A 19,289-nucleotide genomic window follows, 5' to 3' on the forward strand; every position below is an offset into this window, starting at 1 on the left:
AAGTTGTTCCACTGATTAAGTGTCAGGAAATTTATCCTTAGTTTTAGGTTGGTTCTTTCCTCGATTAGTTTCCATACGTTACTTCTGGTCCTGCCTTCAAGTGCTTTAGAAAACAGGTTGACACCTCTTTGATATTGGCAGCCTCTTAGATATTGGAAAACTGCTATCACATCAGCCCTAGTCCTTCTCTTTGTTAGACTAGGCATACCCAATTCCTGCAACCGTTCATCATATGTTTTAGTCTCCAGCCCCCTAATCATCTTTGTTGCTCTTCTCTGCATTCTTTCCAGAGTCTCAACATCTTTTTTATATCATGGCAACCAAAAAAGGACATTTTCACCAGTGGTGAGGTTCAAAAAATTTAACAACCAGTTTGCCCAAGGTCAGGTTGGCTGTCGTGGGAGGCGTGGCCCATCCCATCCTCCAACTCCACCATACATGTGGGACAAACCTTTCGTGACAGCCAACCTGACCCTGGGCAAACTAGTTGTTAAATTATATACACACGCTATCAAAGTGGATCAGTGGTGGGTTGCCCCCGGTTCACACCGGTTCTATAGAACCGGTAGTAAAACTGGTGGGAGGCTCCGCCCACTGACCCTGACATCATAAAAACGCTTCTGCACATGCGCAGAAGAGCACATGCATGCACGAGCAAAGCAAGCACACACGCTTGGCCCCATTGTGAACCGGTAGTAAAGATAAGTAGAACCAGTGGTGGGTTCCTCCCTGTTCGGCCCGGTTCGGCTGAGCCGGTAGCGGTGACGATATGACATCACCAGACCAGTTCTTCCCCCCCGCCCACCTCCCAGATTATTCTTACCTTTTATTTGGCCCCACCCCCAATCTATTGCTGCCTCCTGAGTCCCAGCTGATGGCTAGAGGGAAAAAAATTGTTTAAACTCTTGCGGAGGGACTTCAAAGGGCTGCCCTACAGCTGATCCGTGTTAAAAGCAAACAAATTAGTAGACCGGTGCCTGCAAAAATAAATGGGTAGACCCAGTGGTGGGATTCTACTTCCGTAGAACTGGTTGTTAAGTAGTTAACATGGGGCTCCCCTTGAGGAGCACCCGGAGGCTCCAACTGGTCCAGAATGCGGCCGCGCGGGTAATTATGGGAGCTGCATGGCGCTCTCACATAACACCGCTCCTGCGCGAGCTGCACTGGCTCCCAGTGGTCTTCCGGGTGCGCTTCAAGGTATTGGTTACCACCTTTAAAGCGCTCCATGGCATAGGACCTAGTTATCTTCGAGACCGCCTTCTGCCACCGACGACCTCTCATCGACCCGTGCGCTTCCACAGAGAGGGCCTCCTCGGGGTGCCATCAGCCAAGCAATGAAGGCTGGTGACCCCCAGGGGGAGGGCCTTCTCTGTGGGGGCTCCCACCCTCTGGAATCAGCTGCCCCCAGAGATAAGGAGAATCCAAGACCTCCGTGCCATGCCCTTAAAACTTTCTTTTTCCAACAAGCCGGGCTGGCCTAACAAATCCTTTTAAATGATTTTAAACTCGTTTGTCTTTCTAAATTTTGGGCCAAATTGAGATATTTCCTTTTAATCTGTTCTTAATTTATGTATTATGTGTTTTTAGTTGGCTGTACACCGCCCTGAGTCCCTAGGGAGAAGGGCGGTATATAAATTTGAAGTAAAATAAAAAATAAAATAAATAAAGTAGTTAAGCAGTTTGGAGAACCGGTTGTTAAAAGAAATCTCCTTTTGTTTTTTTCCACTTTACAGGGTTAATCCTGTAAGGATTAATTACAACATTTGGTGTTGTTTCCTAGCCTAATCTTTATTACAGAAACTGCCTCTCTGGCAGTATGCCTAGATTTACTGTCACTTCCGGTTCCGGAGGCTATTTTTTTGCTTGACTTTCTTAAAGGGGAAGGGTTGTTTTAATTTTTTTGCCCTATCTTGTCACCATGGTGAAGAGAAGCAGTTGTGAAATGAGTGACATGGTTGTTAAGAATGCTGCACAGGCATAAATGTGAGGATGGTCATAAGTGTGAGGACCAGTCAAAAGTGCGAGGACCTGTCAGAAATGACTTTTTTCAGCCCTCTGAGTAGTCCCTATACACATAGCCATGGCCACCCAGTCACATGACCAGCTAGCCATGCCCACCCAGTCACATGACCTCCAAGCCACGCCCACAAAAATAAGCCACGCCCACAGAACCGGTAGTAAAAAAATTTAGAACCCACCCCTGAGTAGAACCCACCCCTGAAGTGGATCCTGGGTGCTGCACTGCAATGGAGAAATGGGCAACGAAGCAGCTGGCGCAAGGGAAGGAAAAGGAGCAGGGAGAAGAAAGAGGGAAAGCAGCCTTCTCCTTCCCTTGCACTGGCCACTCCATTGCCCATTTCTTCATTGCAGCGCAGCGCAGCATCCAGGATCCATTTTGATAGCAGGGGGGAGGGGTAATTTAACAACCGGTTCACCCGAACCAGTGTTAACTGACTGAATACCACCATTGATTTTCACTCAATTGAAAACTATCAGACAGGGTAATTTTTATTTAAGGAGTTTTTTTTCATTTTATATGTCAGCAAATAGTACAATTAACATTGGTCTGGTTCTAGCAAGACACAAGCAGATTATCAAGATGTAACAAGATGTAACCTTAGTATTAATGTATGTTTTCTCCAAGAGAGGAGGCGTAATTCTGGCCTACTTATAACTGCTGCAAAAGCTGCCTCACCCAAGTCTAGATCCTGTTTTCAGAAAAACATTTCCAAAATATTTCTTTATTAATCCATCAGCACATTTCAGCAAGCTCAGTTTCAATAGGCCAACTAGCTACACAGCCCCATTCATCTCAATCCATTGAACTCACTGGGATTGACTCAACAGTTAAGTGATAAGTGTCACATTAAAACCACATTTTTTTTCATTGGATTGCAGCCATGACATTCTGACGCTTGGCCCCATTGTGAACCAGTAGTAAAGATAAGTAGAACCAGTGGTGGGTTCCTCCCTGTTCGGCCCGGTTCGGCTGAGCCGGTAGCGGTGACGATATGACATCACCAGACCAGTTCTTCCCCCCCGCCCACCTCCCAGATTATTCTTACCTTTTATTTGGCCCCACCCCCAATCTATTGCTGCCTCCTGAGTCCCAGCTGATGGCTAGAGGGAAAAAAATTGTTTAAACTCTTGCGGAGGGACTTCAAAGGGCTGCCCTACAGCTGATCCGTGTTAAAAGCAAACAAATTAGTAGACCGGTGCCTGCAAAAATAAATGGGTAGACCCAGTGGTGGGATTCTACTTCCGTAGAACCGGTTGTTAAGTAGTTAACATGGGGCTCCCCTTGAGGAGCACCCGGAGGCTCCAACTGGTCCAGAATGCGGCCGCGCGGGTAATTATGGGAGCTGCATGGCGCTCCCATGTAACGCCCCTCCTGCGCGAGCTGCACTGGCTCCCGGTGGTCTTCCGAGTGCGCTTCAAGGTTTTGGTTATCACCTTTAGAGCGCTCCATGGCCTAGGACCTGGTTATCTACGGGACCGCCTGCTACCACCAATAGCCTCCCACCGACCAGTACGCTCCCATAGAGAGGGGCTCCTCCGGGTGCCGTCGGCCAAACAATGTCGACTGGCGGCCCCCAGGGGGAGAGCCTTCTCTGTGGGGGCACCTACTATCTGGAACGAGCTCCCCCCCGAGATACGGAGGATTCCGGATCTGCGCACCTTCCGTCGCACGCTTAAGACGTTTCTATTCCAGCAAGCCGGCCTGACTTAAACTTCTCCGTTTTTAAATGGGAATTTTAAATTCGGTTTTAAATTATTGGGGTTTTAAATATGGTTCAGCCAAATTTATTTAATTTGTTTTATCTCTATTTTAAATTTTGTATTTATATGTTTTATTTTTATGGCTGTTCACCGCCCTGAGTCCTTCGGGAGTAGGGCGGTATACAAATTCAATAAAAACTAAACTAAAAAAACTAAACTGAGAAATTTTGTTTTTGCAGAACTTAAACTAGGGAATTTTTGTGTCCTCTTTGACACTATGTGAATCAGAGCTTACACATTGGTCAATGCTCATACTTATTCACTCTTTTAAAAAAAATAATTAATAATTGTAACTTACGTGTTTTACTTTTCTCATCAAAAAAGCTTAGGACATGTCAGGATGCAGTCAAAGCTTAATATGGACATAAATAATAAAAAGATCCAGCTGTTTTAAAAAAACCTTTTAAACACTTAAAAAGAAAACTAAAGACCTGAAATCTATGGGGACACACCCACCCCTTGTCCCAGGTAATAGCAGAATTCATTTCAGGGGACTGCCATGAGCATGTCATAGAGGCCCATCCCACCCCACTTGCTCCCCCAGTCAAGTACTAAAAAAACAGAAGTGAAAGAACAGCAAAATTGAAGAGTTAAAATGGGGAGGGGAGGATGAGGCAGGGGAGACAACCACAGAAGAAGGACAGAGACCACCAGTCTCAATGTGTTTCCTCTGTTGCTGAAAGGGATTAAAAAGTTTGTTTTCTCTGATGCCTTCCTCAGCAGAACTGAGTCACTGAAATATTTCTCACTTCCCCATCTTTTTCTTATAAATATATGTGGCGATCAAAAAAATCACTGACGCTGCAAAAAAAAAGTGTGTGTTTGCGGGAGGGAGGAATAGTCTTTCGGCTCTTATAAAAAACTTGAAACCTTTTCTTCCTTTTGTTTCTTCTTTAACAGCCATTGAAAGTTGTCATTGATATTTTGGAATCTGGTATTTTGTTTCATTCTTAATGCTCGGTATACAATTTCAGTTTTCCTTTCTTTATCTTTTTATGGGACACTTAAAACAATGTTTTTCAAACTTGGCCACTTTAAGATACGTGGATTTGAATTCCCACAATTCCCTAGCCAACACACACATCCCAAACATGGAAGACCAGTCCCTGTAGCCAGAAAGGTTGTGGGGGGGGGACACGCTGCTTTACAGCATTCTCTGAGTATATTACCCCCAACAATCTGGGTCCTCATTTTGACCAAACTTAGAAAGACAGAAGGCTGAGTCAACTTTAAGCTGTTCAGGATCAAACTCCTGACTGTGAGCAGAGTTTGCCTGCAATACTGGATTCTAACCACTGCGTCACCACAGCATAGTAATAGTAATAGTAATAGTAATAGTAATAGTAATAGTAATAGTAATAGTAATAGTAATAGTAATAGTAATAGTAATAGTAAAATATATAACTATTTTATTTTCTTGATTCCCCATCTTGATTCCCCTTGATTGTTCCATCTCTCATTATCAAGCAAATTTATTTATTTATTTATTATTTTATTAATTCAATTTGTATGCCACCTCTCTCCGAAGACTCAGGGCGGCTCACAATGCATTTAAAATCATTATAAAAAACATTTAAAAATTAAAAACATTAAAACTCATTCACACCATTCATGGCCAGATCTCGCCGGATCGCAAGAGCGAGATCAACGGCCCCAGACCTGCTGGAGATCTGTACAGCTTTTGACCAGGATTGTCCCAGAGTTGTCCTCTAGTCCTGCTATCCTGGCCACTCCCCTAGTCCTGGGGAGTAGGGATAGCCAGACCCGCAAAGAGAAAGGGTCAGTATCAGAGGTGGGTTTCAGCAGGTTCAGTCCAGTTCTGGAGAACCGGTAGCAGAAATTTTGAGTAGCTTAGAGAACCAGTAAATACCACTTCTGACTGGCCCTGCCCCCATCTATTCTCTGCCTCCCGAGTCCCAGCTGATTGGGAGGAACTGAGGATTTTGCAGTATCCTTCCCCTGCCATGCCCACCAAGCCACACCCACAGAACCGGTGGTAAAAAATTTTGAATACCACCACTGGTCAGTATATAGCCATCCGTTACAAGAGCTTTCCCCTTTGCCTGCCCAAGTGAGCATGTGCATCTCTTTGCCCCTGTTTAGAACACCTGGGCAAATAACAAGACTTGGATAAAGGGAAGGGTCTTCCCAGACTGCCCCCCCCCAGGTCTGTTTCTCACCTAGCCTGTCAATAGTTAAATGAGTCTCTGTCTTTGAGAGATAAAGGGAACTTCCTGTTTCTGGAGTCTTGCATCTCCCCCTCTTTTTAAGATGTAGTTAAGATAGAGCATAGAAGTGAGGCTTTTTTGTTCCTGTCCATTTTCTAAGAAATATTACTTTAAATATAATGGATGTCTTTTAGTGTTCCATCCCAAATGCATATTTATCAGCTTAGTCTAGCTGCCAATAAATGCAAAGAAAATAGGCAGATAGGACGTATTTTTTTTTAATGGACTATTTCTATTTTCATTTAACCTTTGGCCAACAGCTGCAAGCAAAAAAATAAAGCACAAAAGAATGTGCCTCAGACGCTTTTTATCTTTGAAAGATTAGAAACATTAAGCTCTTTTCCAGAAATTTTTGGGCTTTGGCAAGTTCTGGAAATGCAAAAATTCTCCGGACACAAAGAGCAAATAGTTTGGGAAGCCCAAATACAGAATGTCTGCGTATGTATGAGAAATGCGAGAGAGGTTTGGGACAATTTTTTTTACAAAAAAAATATATATATACAAAAATATTCTATTCAGAACCATAGGCTCTATCTATATGTCTGAAATAACGTGATCTTAAAGAATGTAGGCTACACATATCTCTCAGACCAACAGAGCCAAATTCGTAATTTAAGAAGGCTGTTGAAAATAATGAAGTTATTTCAAACGTAATTGTTTTCTTTCTGATGTCTCTTCCTTCATGAAACAAACTTTGCTATAGAAATAGAATAACAGAGTTGGAAGGGACCTTGGAGGTCTTCTAGTCCAACCCCCTGCCCAGGCAGGAAACCCTACACCACTTCAGACAAATGGTAATCCAACATCTTCTTAAAAATTTCCAGTGTTGGAGCATTCACAACTTCTGCAGGCAAGTTGTTCCACATATTAATTGTTCTAACTGTCAGGAAATTCTCTTTAGTTCTAAGTTGGTTCTCTCCTTAATTAGTTTCCACCCATTGCTTCTTGTTCTACCCCAGGTGCTTTGAAGAATAGTTTGACTCCCTCTTCTTTGTGACCCCTGAGATATTGAAACACTGCTATCATGTCTCCCCTAGCCTCATCAAACTAGACATACCCAGTTCCTGCAACTGCTCTTCATATGTTTTAGCCTCCAGTCCCCTAATCATCTTTGTTGCTCATCTCTGCACTCTTTCTAGAGTCTCAACATCTTTTTTACATCGTGGCGACCAAAACTGAATGCAATATTCCAAGTGTGGCCTTACCAAGGCATTATAAAGTGGTATTAACACTTCACGTGATTTTGATTCTATCCTTCTGTTTATGCAGCCCAGAACTGTTCAAGCTGTTCAAGAAAGCCTGAATTTGGACCAGATATATCCAAAATATATTAGCAGAAATCCCATATGGGAACAGAAAAATTCCCATATGGGAATAGAAAAATTATCTGAGCAAACAGAATATTTCTCCTTTTCCTTTTCTCTAAGAAAAGGAAGAAAGAAACTGAACTGTAGAACTGAATCCCTATATCGTGGTTGGACATGTAACTGTCACAAAAAGGCATGAGATTATGGCTCTATCCACTGGAAGAATACCAATAATGACCATTGGCTTTCTTTGGTAAAAAAAAAAAAATAAGGACATAAGTACTGTAGATAATAATATTTTGCAATTTCCTATCTCTAGTATCCAACCAGCACTATTATGTGAGAACATACAAGGGATAGTAAGTTGAGGTAGGGTGCAGAAGTGAATTTGCAAGAAGCAATAGCTGGGACAGCAAAATAACTAATGTATTCACAGAGATCTAGCAAAAGGAGCCCCACAGACTGACCAAAAGAAAAGAGACACAGGAACTGTAGACCATATCCTTTGGCCATATCAAAAAGGGGCCAGTTCACAAAGATGAGAAATAAAATAAGACAAGAAGGAGAAAGATGAAACTGGACAACGTGTGGAACTGCTTGCTAGAGGAAAAGTCATTGCTGGCCTGAAGATGCCAGCACACAACAAGCTTCAATTAAATGGATACATTGATAAGATCAGGTTGATCACAGATCTGCAGGGGATACCTGCTCTTCTATGGTGGTGGAGCAATTGTGCCTATGAGAAGCAAGCCACCATGGCACTGCCTATCTTAAAACTGGCATTTCCAGTTGATCTTGACCCTGACATGGTTAAATGTCTTCCAAATGTGGTAATTCTGCTAATACAGAATGGTTGTGTTGAAGGTAGGTGGCATGGCATGTTCACATTTCATTCAGACAGTAATTGGTTTAGACTGGTCAGTTGTTCTCAAAATTTCCCTCAGACAAATCTCCTATAATCAGTCATGTCTACAGCCTTCTATAGCTTTGTGACCGAACAATGCCCCAGAGATTCAGATGGCCCTGATCCTTTTAGCCTTTTGTAACACTCTGAAGACCTGACTGTGTCCCCAGAAGGTTAAGGAAGCTTGGCTGTTAATGTCATTTTAGGATTGGATCATTTACCTCATGAGACATTGCTTTTAAGTTTGGGTGTTGTTGTTTTTTCATCCTTGATTGCTACCCACAGTCACTATTGTGAGGAGGGCAGCCAAATTGTGTCTGTGTGTCTATATGAGTACAATAGCATTCCAGCCACCCTCACGTACTTCTCAGAATGAAGAATTGCAAAATCACTAAAAACAATATCAGTTTTTTTCTTCATTTTAGGATCAGCTTCTCCCACTATTCATCCTAATCTTGACATTCTGAGAGTGAAGAAAGGAGACTCAGTCACATTACTTTGCTCAGGGAAATTCCTTGTTGAGTGGATCAGTATCCAGAATGGGTCCACACTGATGGTGTATGACAATGGAACCCTCTACATGCCTAATGCTAGTTGCAACCAGATGGGAAGCTACCAGTGTGCATATATCAACAAACCAGAAGAGGGGATTAGAACTATATACGTGGCTGTGACAGGTAACCAGATTTCTCCTTATTATCTCTCATATGCTCTGAAAATAAGTCATTGCATATGCTAAATAAACACTGACTGGGAATTGTGTTCCCCATACCTAATCTTTTCCCTCTTTTTAATTATGCAAATTTTAATCAGTTTTTAAATGACTGGGGTTCTAATTTGTTTGGGCCAAATTGTTTAATTCGATTTTACTTTGTTTTTAAATTTTGTATCTATGTATTTTTACTGTTTGGCTGTTCACTGCCCTGAGTCCTTCGAGAGTAGAGCGGTATATAAATTAAATAAATAAATAAATAAATACCTCCACTGTCAGCTGACAGTGTTTTTACAGAATATGGAGGGGTTGTAAAGTGTGGAGTGTGAAGCCTGCTGTATATATGTTAGCATCTTGCTCCATCAGGTAGTAAAGACACTTGGTGGAAGATGGAAAACCTAGGCCAGCAGGATTAGAAACTGACCCCCTTTTTGTGTATTTTTTTTTCAGCAAGGCTTAACTATACCAAAAAAAAAAAATTCATATATGACACAAAGCAATCATGGGAAATCCCTGCTGCAAGCTTGTCCAGCTCAGCTGTGGGAAATTAGCTCCTTTCAAGGAATAGAATAGAATAGAATAGAATAGAATAGAATAGAATAGAATAGAATAGAATAGAATAGAATAGAATAGAACAGAACGAGTTGACAGAGACCTTGGAGGTCTTCTAGTCCAACCTCCTGCTCAGGCATGAAACCCTATACCATTTCAGACAAATGGTTATCCAATCTCTTCATAAAAACTTTCAGTGTTGGAGCATTCACAACTTCTGGAGGCAAGTTATTAATTCAGATGCCTTCAATCCAAGGACATTATCAACCTTAATTCTTGACCAGATTGTGTCTCAAAGAGAAGACATCTGTAATTTGGGAGCCCTTTTAGATTCATCACCTGAAAATCTGAAGGTTGTCAAGCAAATTATCCTAGGGAAAAATCTAGTGATATTTTTAAAGAGTCATAATTAACTTGATAGTATATAATAAATGACTCTGGATTCTCAATTCCTGCTTGATGAGCAAATGGTGGCCATGTCCACGACATTTGTCCTTGAAGACCTCACAGAGACTATAGGTATTGTAATATGTATTACCACTACATTGCTCTACTGATTTGAAGCTGTTACCTATGCATTTCTGAGCAAGGTGCTAATTATGACATATAAAGCCCTGTAAGTCTTGGAGCCTGGGACCAATTTAGGGCCTATCCATTCTATGAGGGAGACAGAGACCTGCTGAAGATCCTTTCCTCCCATGAGTCACAATGAGAAGGAGCTCTTCTCCTGAGAAACGACTTGCCCTCCTGAGGCAAGACTGGTTTTACAAATATTGGTGGAGTCAAGCTACATGATATTGAATGGCTACTGTATGTATTATGTTATTACTTTTACAAATGAAGGCAAATATATGTGTCCCCAGATAATGTTGCAGGATAATATTGCAGGATCCAATCTGGGTCAATAGAATGTGAGAGAGCAGTTCCCTCAGTTCCCTGAGGATGGGCTCCAGCATGTGTCCAAAAGCCCAGAAAACTAAACCTTTGGTCCTGGTGACTGACCCAAATTGGATCCTGTTATTACCTTTATTATAATTAATATCTGTATATTGTTCTAGAGTCTATGCTGGGTTAAGGCAAAAAAAAATTCAGATTAATTCCAGCTATTTTTCATAGCATATTTATTCTACAGATCCTGACTTGGTATGGTGTGGCCTTAGTGATGTATATCCTTCTGTGGAAAAGGGCAGGGATGCCTTGATTCCATGCCTGATTGCTGACCCAGGATTCACAGGCAACATGATCCTCCTTAAAGATTCTTCTCCAGTTCACTCAAGAGTCTCGTTCAGTCCTAAGGAAGGAATGTGGATTCACAAAGTAGAGCTGAGTGATAAAGGGTTCTATGAGTGTAAAGCCCAGGTTCAAGGAAAGTGGGTGATTTCACGCAGAATTATCCTTTCAGTCTATGGTAGGTTGGAACTGCTCTTTTGTCATGACTTGAACATGTATTTCCAAGCCTTTGGGGATAGTTGTTGTGGCAGTACTTAGAAAAAGTGCTTCAGTGCATGTGGTTCATTTTTTCAACGTGGAGAGGTTGATTCCAAATTCTCTATATTCATTTTGCTGTGCAGTGCTGGATCAATATTAATCAACAAAGAACAATTGTCCATCCTGGCAGGAGAATGAAGAGCTGCTTCAGTACACTGGTTGTTCTTTACTGTCACTGCCAAACTGGTTTGAAATAATGTAAAGTAAAATGGGAAATCCTCTCCATGATAATTTTTCAATCCATTGTGTCAATATTGCTGAAAAAGATACTGAAAGGTTTGGATAATAAATCATCATCAAGCAGAAAATAGGAAAGGGACAACATAAAAGATGGTGAAGGGATCAGGAGCTTTAAAAAAATACTCAGCCATTAAGCAGAAATAGCAAAGGGATAATATAAGAAAAGATGAAGATATTAGGTTTGTTTGACTGACAAGCCTTCTTGTTCAGTCTTTTCTAACAGACTCTTAATAGACTTTTCTGACTTTTCTTAGACAACGATCAGCTTTTGACAGTTACTATTGGAGGACTAGCAAACCATCTGCGGTTACAAGGAGAACCATTCAACATTTCCTGCAGAGTACAATATCACTCTCATGAATATAATGGCAAATGGATCTATCCCCTTACTGCAAATGTAAGTCATTTCTAAGGGTTTTGGATGTGAGCCTTAGCTTGCATTGTTTGTCTTGAATGAGCTCAGAGTTACTTGTGGCTTGTATAAGCCAGTTCATGCAAGGACTTAGACCAGTCTTCTGGAGCTATTGAACAACAATGTCTACTATCCCTAACCCACAAGACATTCATGGGCATCCAATGATTTAATATGTGCTGCAATGTCACAATGAAAACTCTGCTCCTTAGATAGTTGGGTGCAACATAATGACATACAACTAAAAAATGACGGCGCTTGCAAAATGACACATGTGTCATCATTTTGGCATCATCATGGCTAGGTGCAGGCATCGTGAGGCTATTGACTGGCTGGGATGTTGGGAGTTGTAGTCCTCAGTGATTCAAACTGAAGAAAGCTGCTTCAACTGCATCAAATATATGTACTGCTGAATCTTATTTCTTTCTTTTCACCTACATTAATTGCTTTTAAAAGAGTTTTTATACTTAAGTATACTTTTATATGGGGACACGGTGGCTCAGTGGCTAAGACAGCAGTTCAGCGGTTCGAATCCCTAACGCCGCATAACAGGGTGAGCTCCCGTTACTTGTCCCAGCTTCTGCCAACCTAGCAGTTTGAAAGCAGATAAAAAATGCAAGTAGAAAAATAGGGACCACTTTGGTGGGAAGGTAACAGCACTCTGTGCACCTTCGCTGTTTAGTCATCCCAGCCACATGACCATGGAGATGTCTTTGGACAGTGCTGGCTCTTCGGCTTAGAAACAGAGATGAACACTGCCCCCTAGAGCTGGAAATGACTAGCACGCATGTGCGGGTGAACCTTTACTTTTACCTTATACTTTTATATTTAAATAATACTGGTGTGAACCCATTGTTCACATGGCTTAATATTTAGGAACTACCGTGTTTCCCCAAAAAATAAGACCCTGTCTTATATTTTTTTAACCCTGAAATAAGCACTTGGCCTTATTTTCCGGGAGGTCTTATTATTTTGGGGTGCATGGAGCAAGATGGGGTTCCTCTTGCCATCTTACCTGATTTCCAGCTCTGCATTTAAATATTTTTGGGGAGGGCTTATTTTCAGGGGGAGGCTTATTTTAGCGCATGCGCTCAAAAGCCCGATTGGGCTTATTATCAGGGGATGTCTTATTTTCGGGAAAACAGGGTAGCATAATCTTAAATATATATGATCATGAAATAGCATGAACATCTGATATTAACAAAATATAAGTGGAGGACCGGTGGGAAAAGCTCTAAAGCAGTGGTTCTCAACCTGTGGGTCGCGACCCCTTTGGGAGTCGAACGACCCTTTCACAGGGGTCGCCTAAGACCATCGGAAAACACATATTTTCAATGGTTTTAGGAATAATTTTATGGTTGGGGGTCACCACAACATGAGGAATTGTATTAAAGGGTCGTGGCATTAGGAAGATTGAGAATCACTGCTCTAAAGTCTGGTAAAGTTTTAATTGGAGATAATGGCAATGAGCATTAGAGCTCATATTTCCCAATCAGCCCTATATCTGTCTTTTCTTACCACAGGCCAGCTGGAATATAATGGATTTAGATACCGGATTATCTCAGTCATACGCCACTGATTACAGCCTATTCATTCCAGCAGTGCAGTTACAAGACAGTGGAATATATACTTGCCTTGGGGAAGCTGCACAATTACATGTAAATGTTTCGGTTACTCTCCAGGTGCTAGGTAGGTAAGAACACAGGGAAAACCTCCTCACCCATCAATAAAAATAGATTCTGTGTATCCAAAACATCCCACCAGTTTATAAATAATGTTGTCTTCTTTCAGTTTCTGTGGGATTTTATATTGTGTTAGATGACCAGAAGGCTTTTATGGATAGAAATATGGAATGTTAGTTAAATCAATCAGAAACGAATAAACATAGCACATGTGAAGAATTACCAAAGCTTGTCTATCGTTTAGAATTCTAGTCTCTTAGTAAGAAAAATGCATGATAAAGACAGAAACTCTTAATATTTTCCAGAATTCGAGTGTGTTAGTTTTGTGTGTGTGTGTGTATACACACAACTATAAAACACCAAAACTCAGAGTTACTTCTCATTAATTAGTATAACAACTACTACAAAGTTTTCAAAAGAAATGTAGCATTGCTTTATACTCTCTTTTAAAATTCATCAAAATAAGAATAAAATTTCTAATACTTTCAGAATTAGATGTTTTAAGGACATGGAAGGCAAAATACCTCCTTTTCCCGCATCCCATATTTCCATTCATATCTCTCCACCATTTTGAATGACAAGATTTCTGAGGTAATTCAGCTATCTTGCTCCTATTGAATCTTGTCCATCAAATCCATATTGGGTTTAAGTACAACATATTTACGGCCAACTTCCCTTGCTTTCCGCATATACCTAAGGGAAATCAAATGCTTAGAAGCTCCTAAAGTAGAACTGAATTACCCCAGAAATACGAAGTTTATATTCTGTCCCAGCCCTTTTTTCAGTTCATGTTTGTTTCTTTTGTAAGCCCATTGATAGAAACTGTCTTTCTACTGGATTTTTTAAGCCATCTAGTACCCCCATCTTTGGGGTTAAAGATCAGATAAGAACTCTTTCTCTAACAGGGTACCTTCCAGTTGTATTCCATAATTCACATGGAATTGTGGGAGTAATTATCCAATGTATTTCAAGGCCACCAGGATGGAGATATGGAATTGAATGAAGTCCTGTTTGTGGGATTTTTAAATTCTGCACACAAAAGTCACTATTTGCTGTGGCAAATATTGAATCATGGGCATGCAATAGTTCATCATGTAGCATCATGGTTGTTCCTTGTGAATGTTGCAAGAATTAATTGGTGTTTGGTGTACCCTCCAAGATATACATGCCCCTTACAAATATTGAACCTCATTGGACTGAGTTTCAATAAACCATGAATTCTTGAACTCCCTTGTATAATATATGTCCGTTCCTAAAAATTACTTCTGTGATTCCCTGTAAGCCCAAACCAAATACATTCTAGTCATTCTTCCTTTCCACAGTCCAAACAGGCACTTCGTCGTTTCTCAGGAACTGAATTGAAGAAAGGGAATATCAGCGTTAAGTACCGTACTTTATTTTTGCTTTGGAATACTGCTGGATTCCTCAGTGATTATCATCATTATAGCTTCCACAATGGAGAACTCTGCAAAGAGCCTAGCTATTTTCCTCAAAGTAAAAGTTTTTTTCTCTTCACTTTCCTAGACATTAACTTTGTACTTTGCTTTCCAGAGAAAGGGTATCTGCACTTGTCCACATTACAGAACAGAATTCAGGAGACCAACATGCATCAAAACCTGAATCTTCAGGTGTTCATTGATGCTTATCCTAGACCTTCAACATATAGATGGATACATCATCAGGACTTTCCATCAGGAAAGTCCACAGTGTCTGGTGATATGAGCTTTGGCAATCACAGGTAAGGACTATGCAGTGTCTTCCCTTCCTTCAGTTTTTTTCTCTTCCAATTATAGTTCTGTTGTCAGTCCTAATTTAGCCTTTAGGGAGAGGAAGACTGTCCAGTAAGGTTGCCCCATATTATGCAGCAAATCCACTATGTGTTTTATTGAGTCTTTCTCTGAGAAATACCCCTGCTTAGGCATGATGCTTCAAGCATCAGTCTTATCTTCTCTGCTTTTTCACATCTATGTTAAGCCCTGGGAGAAGTAATTCTATACTTCAGTTTGTGATATCGTGTATATGTGATAATACCCAATTGTACATCACTAGCCCCAACCATGAGGAGATGCAATCAATTTCCTTTCCTGGTGCTAGGAAGCTGTCAGGGTCTGGATGGGAGACAATAAACTGAAGCTCAGTCTTCACTTGTCAGCATCCTCTGTTGCCACCAGAGGTATTCCTTGATGGTCAAACACTACCTAGCAAGAAGAAGGTTTGCAAATTCTTAATTCAAGGCTCTTGTTGAATAAGCAAATGAAAACTATCCCTAGAGGGAGTTATGCCCAAGTTGGGTTGGTGCATCAAGTGTGCTTATCTTACCTGAGGCAGGAGGACTTAGTTACTCATGCTGTCTAGTTGAATTAGTGAAAGTCATAGTAATAGGAGACTGCCCTTAAAGAGTATTTAGAAACTACAGCTGGTTGAAAATGCAGTGGCCTGCATAGTTTCAGCTTCAACATTGGGAGCACATAACTAGTTTTGCAATCCCTGAATTGTTTGCCATTTGTTTTTCTTGTCTAACTGAAAGTGTTGGTTTTGAACTACACATACTATTCATAGCTTGCCAAATACTTATTTCTTCACCCAGTTTTGACTCTACCAATTACTTGCATGCATATTTGTTCTCTCGTTTGGCAGACATAACAATACACTCAGGTTGAATTGGATGGAGGAAAAAGACAGTGGTGAATATATATTTTTTGCAGACAACGGGGAAGCCAATGCATCTATTCATTTTCACGTCTCTGTGAAAAGTACGTTCTGTGCTACTCATTTTTTGTAATAGCATGTGGGAATGATCTTGGAAGACAGAGATGCAGCCAAGGGAATGGATAGATTAATGGTGAGATAAAAGAGAAGCAGCAGGAATGTGGCTAGGGCAAGCATCTCAGAAGGGACCCTCCCTAGTTTCTTGGGCTGTAAAGGAGATGTGGGGGGGGGGGTGAGATTCTGTTAACATACAGTAGCCTTACAAATAGCATAGAATTAGCTCATCTGATCATGCTTTCCATCTGGAATTTCCAGAAAGGCTGATGTTTTTCAACCAGTGCTAGAAGACTGAAAAGCCACAAAAATCTTTCTAAGGGAAATCCAGTTTCCCTTAAAACCAAATATAATTTAACTATATCTGATCTCAGTGTAGGTAAGCAAAAGGAAATTATCTTCTTTTTTGTGGCAAAGCAAACACCAGGTTTTTCCCCAAACCTGTATCTTATCATTGTTGATATGGTCCTAGAAGTAATCCTGAATTCTTATCAGAAGTTGCCTTTCATTCAGATGGAAAAAATAATTTGACTTTATGCCCCTGTATAGAAAAAGTGATGGGGAGCTAAATTGCAAAGAGCATGCTATTAATCTGATTTCCCGCAAGTTCCATTTTTCAGTGTGCTCCCATTTTAGTGCTGCTAATGAGATTTGAAATGAAGAAAATATGTTGCTGTCTGTTAACTTTAATGATTCCTTTGTATTTGCTTTTTAGTTAAACCAAAAATTACAATTTTGACCAACCTTTCCAGTAGACTCCAATGTGAAGTAACTGGCTATCCTCCTCCACATATTCAATGGTACAAATTCCCCTCCCACGTTGATAGGTGAGTTAACAGAATCACAGCACAATCCAATGCATTTCTACTAAAAGATGCCTGCTGAGACTTAGGGGTGTAATGGCACTGCAGCTGTCAGATATCACCATTTTCATTATGGAACTGATACATCTCAGTTCTCAATATGTTGACTCTATTAACAGCTTAGAAAGGGCTGTAAAGCTCTGTGAAGCGGTTGATACTGTATGTCTAAGTGCTATTGCTATTGTTATATTTTATATATCTATAATGAAGGAAATCCACTGGGCTGATTTGTTTGTTTTGATTTTGGTTTCTTTTGAAATGCAGCTTCCTACTATGTAATCTCTGGGGTAGTTAATTTACACTGAATTAAAATTATAGAAGCAATCAATAAAAGACAAAAGAGCATAGGAAAAAATGGGTTTATGAAGCTGATTGCCATAAGAAACTGTTGCTAATTTGCAGATCGTGCTTATTTGTGAATGATTCTCATCCATTTGTTGTTTCTTTTGGAGTGTTATGTTCATTGCACAGTTTTGGAATTGTGATGGTTGCTGCTAATTCAAATGATCTAAAGGCCAATGTCAGTGAGATCAGGAATGGTAGCGCCTAACCCATGTGTTAGACCAGGGGTCCCCAACAGGGGTGAAATGCTCCTGGGTGGTTTGGAGAACTGGTAGCAAAACTCCCTGCTCCCCCCCCCATGCCCAGCTGAGCCGCGCGATCATCAGAGGCTTTTTTTTTTATTTTTAAAAGCATTTTTTCTACAACCTCTTTGGCCAAAAAAATGCTTTTAAAAGTAAAAGAAAAAAGCCTCTGATGATCGCGCGGCTCAGCTAGGATCGTCAGAGGCTTTTAAAAGCATTTTTTCTACAACCTGTTCGGCCGAAAAAATGGTTTTAAAAGTAAAAAAAAAAAAAGTTGGCCACGCCCACTCAGTCACATTACCCCACCACCACCAAGCCACACCCACAGAACCTGTAGTAACAAATTTAACATTTCACCACTGGTCCCCAACCCTCAGGCTGCAGACCAGTACAAGCACGCAAGCAAAGCTTCATTTGTGCATATGCAGCATCTAAGTAGTGCACAAAATCACTCTCCCCACCCCACCCCAGCCAGATCTATGGAAAATTTTCTTTTCCACAAAACCAGCCCTTGGTGCCCAAAAGGTTGGGGACCATTGTATTGGACAGTATCTCTTTGATGAATTAGCTATTTCCCCTGTTCTCATCATTTGGACAAGGGTAAGAAAAACCACTGATACATCAATCCTTAGAAATTCCAGCAAATAAATTTTTTATCCACCTGTCATACTAATATCTCTGACATTTTTGTTTGTCTATCAGATGTGGTCAATATGGGGCCCTGATTTTGAATGACTCCCATCTAGAGATCATGAGTAAAATTCCCTTTGTCAGAGTGTCATTGAAGAGTGTCCTTAAGGTGGAGACGGAGGACAGTGAAACCATTTGCTGTTTTGCAGTTAATAGTGCTGGAAATGACTCCAGTTTCATTAAATTTTCTGTCGATAAGATTATTGGTAAGATCAATCTAAATATTCATTTGATTTTAAAAAAAAGTTTTCCTGAGTTATTTCAGTAATTTTTCAATATACTCTGTGTGATTTCACCACCATCTTTTTTTTAAAAAAAAATATCATTTTTCCATTCACTTAAAGCAAACATTTGCTGCTATAATTTGGGGGGTTGGAGGGTTTGAGAAAACTAAACAAGGGTAGATTTATTCAAAAATTCAAATGTACAAAAAAATAAAAGAAAGAAAGAAAATCCAAAAAGGAATGGATTTCCACCTGAAACTTACACATTTTGGTTCCTTTTATTTCTTGTTTTTTGGTAACTTATGATACATTTAAAAAAAAAAAAAACTATTGGAGGTTTTTAGCAATAAATGCACATTTTCCATCTTTAATTTCTGCTCCCTGGGCTAGTTTTTCATCTTTTTATAAAGGACTAGTATTTTCAAAACTTGGGGGAAAGAGCGACATGGTGGATGAATATTTAATTCCACCTTCCCCAGCTGTTTTGGAAGATACATCTCTACTACCTTATTGTATTGCACCAAAAGGAATAGAAAGTCAATGCTTTTCTTTTTCTTTTTTCCCCTTGTCCTACACTTTTCTCTCTTCTCTTTTCCTCCCTTATTTTCACCATATTTTCATTTTTCTGTATTTTTTTGTATTTTATATTTTGATAAACTAAAAAAAATACTATAAAAAAGGAATACACATCTCATCACCCCATCAATCTGTGAATTATTGTCCAAAATACCTGGATAAATTTTCAGCATGAATTAACTCAATGCCATTCATAAAGGTATAAAGCACAAAGACAGATATAACAAATTTAAAAGAGTAGTTTGATTCATACATCATGCCAAATGATGGTTTGTTCAATTAAC

General features: G+C 40.3%; 1 protein-coding gene across 1 annotated transcript in view; it reads left to right on the plus strand.

The window, feature by feature from the left end:
• The window catches only part of CSF1R (colony stimulating factor 1 receptor), a 60,765-nt gene that overhangs the window by 21,173 nt on the left and 20,303 nt on the right, over window positions 1-19,289 (plus strand). The window contains exons 5-12 of the mRNA XM_070934391.1: window positions 8,645-8,896; window positions 10,616-10,891; window positions 11,466-11,608; window positions 13,147-13,312; window positions 14,857-15,043; window positions 15,943-16,058; window positions 16,784-16,895; window positions 18,218-18,411. Of these exons, the coding sequence (XP_070790492.1) occupies window positions 8,645-8,896; window positions 10,616-10,891; window positions 11,466-11,608; window positions 13,147-13,312; window positions 14,857-15,043; window positions 15,943-16,058; window positions 16,784-16,895; window positions 18,218-18,411 (1,446 nt within the window). The remainder of the gene's footprint in view (window positions 1-8,644; window positions 8,897-10,615; window positions 10,892-11,465; window positions 11,609-13,146; window positions 13,313-14,856; window positions 15,044-15,942; window positions 16,059-16,783; window positions 16,896-18,217; window positions 18,412-19,289) is intronic.

Source organism: Pituophis catenifer, unplaced genomic scaffold (genome assembly GCF_029215685.1).
Source record: "Pituophis catenifer annectens isolate HBS135680 unplaced genomic scaffold, rPitCat1.0.hap2 SCAF_2, whole genome shotgun sequence".
Lineage (NCBI taxonomy): Eukaryota > Metazoa > Chordata > Lepidosauria > Squamata > Colubridae > Pituophis > Pituophis catenifer.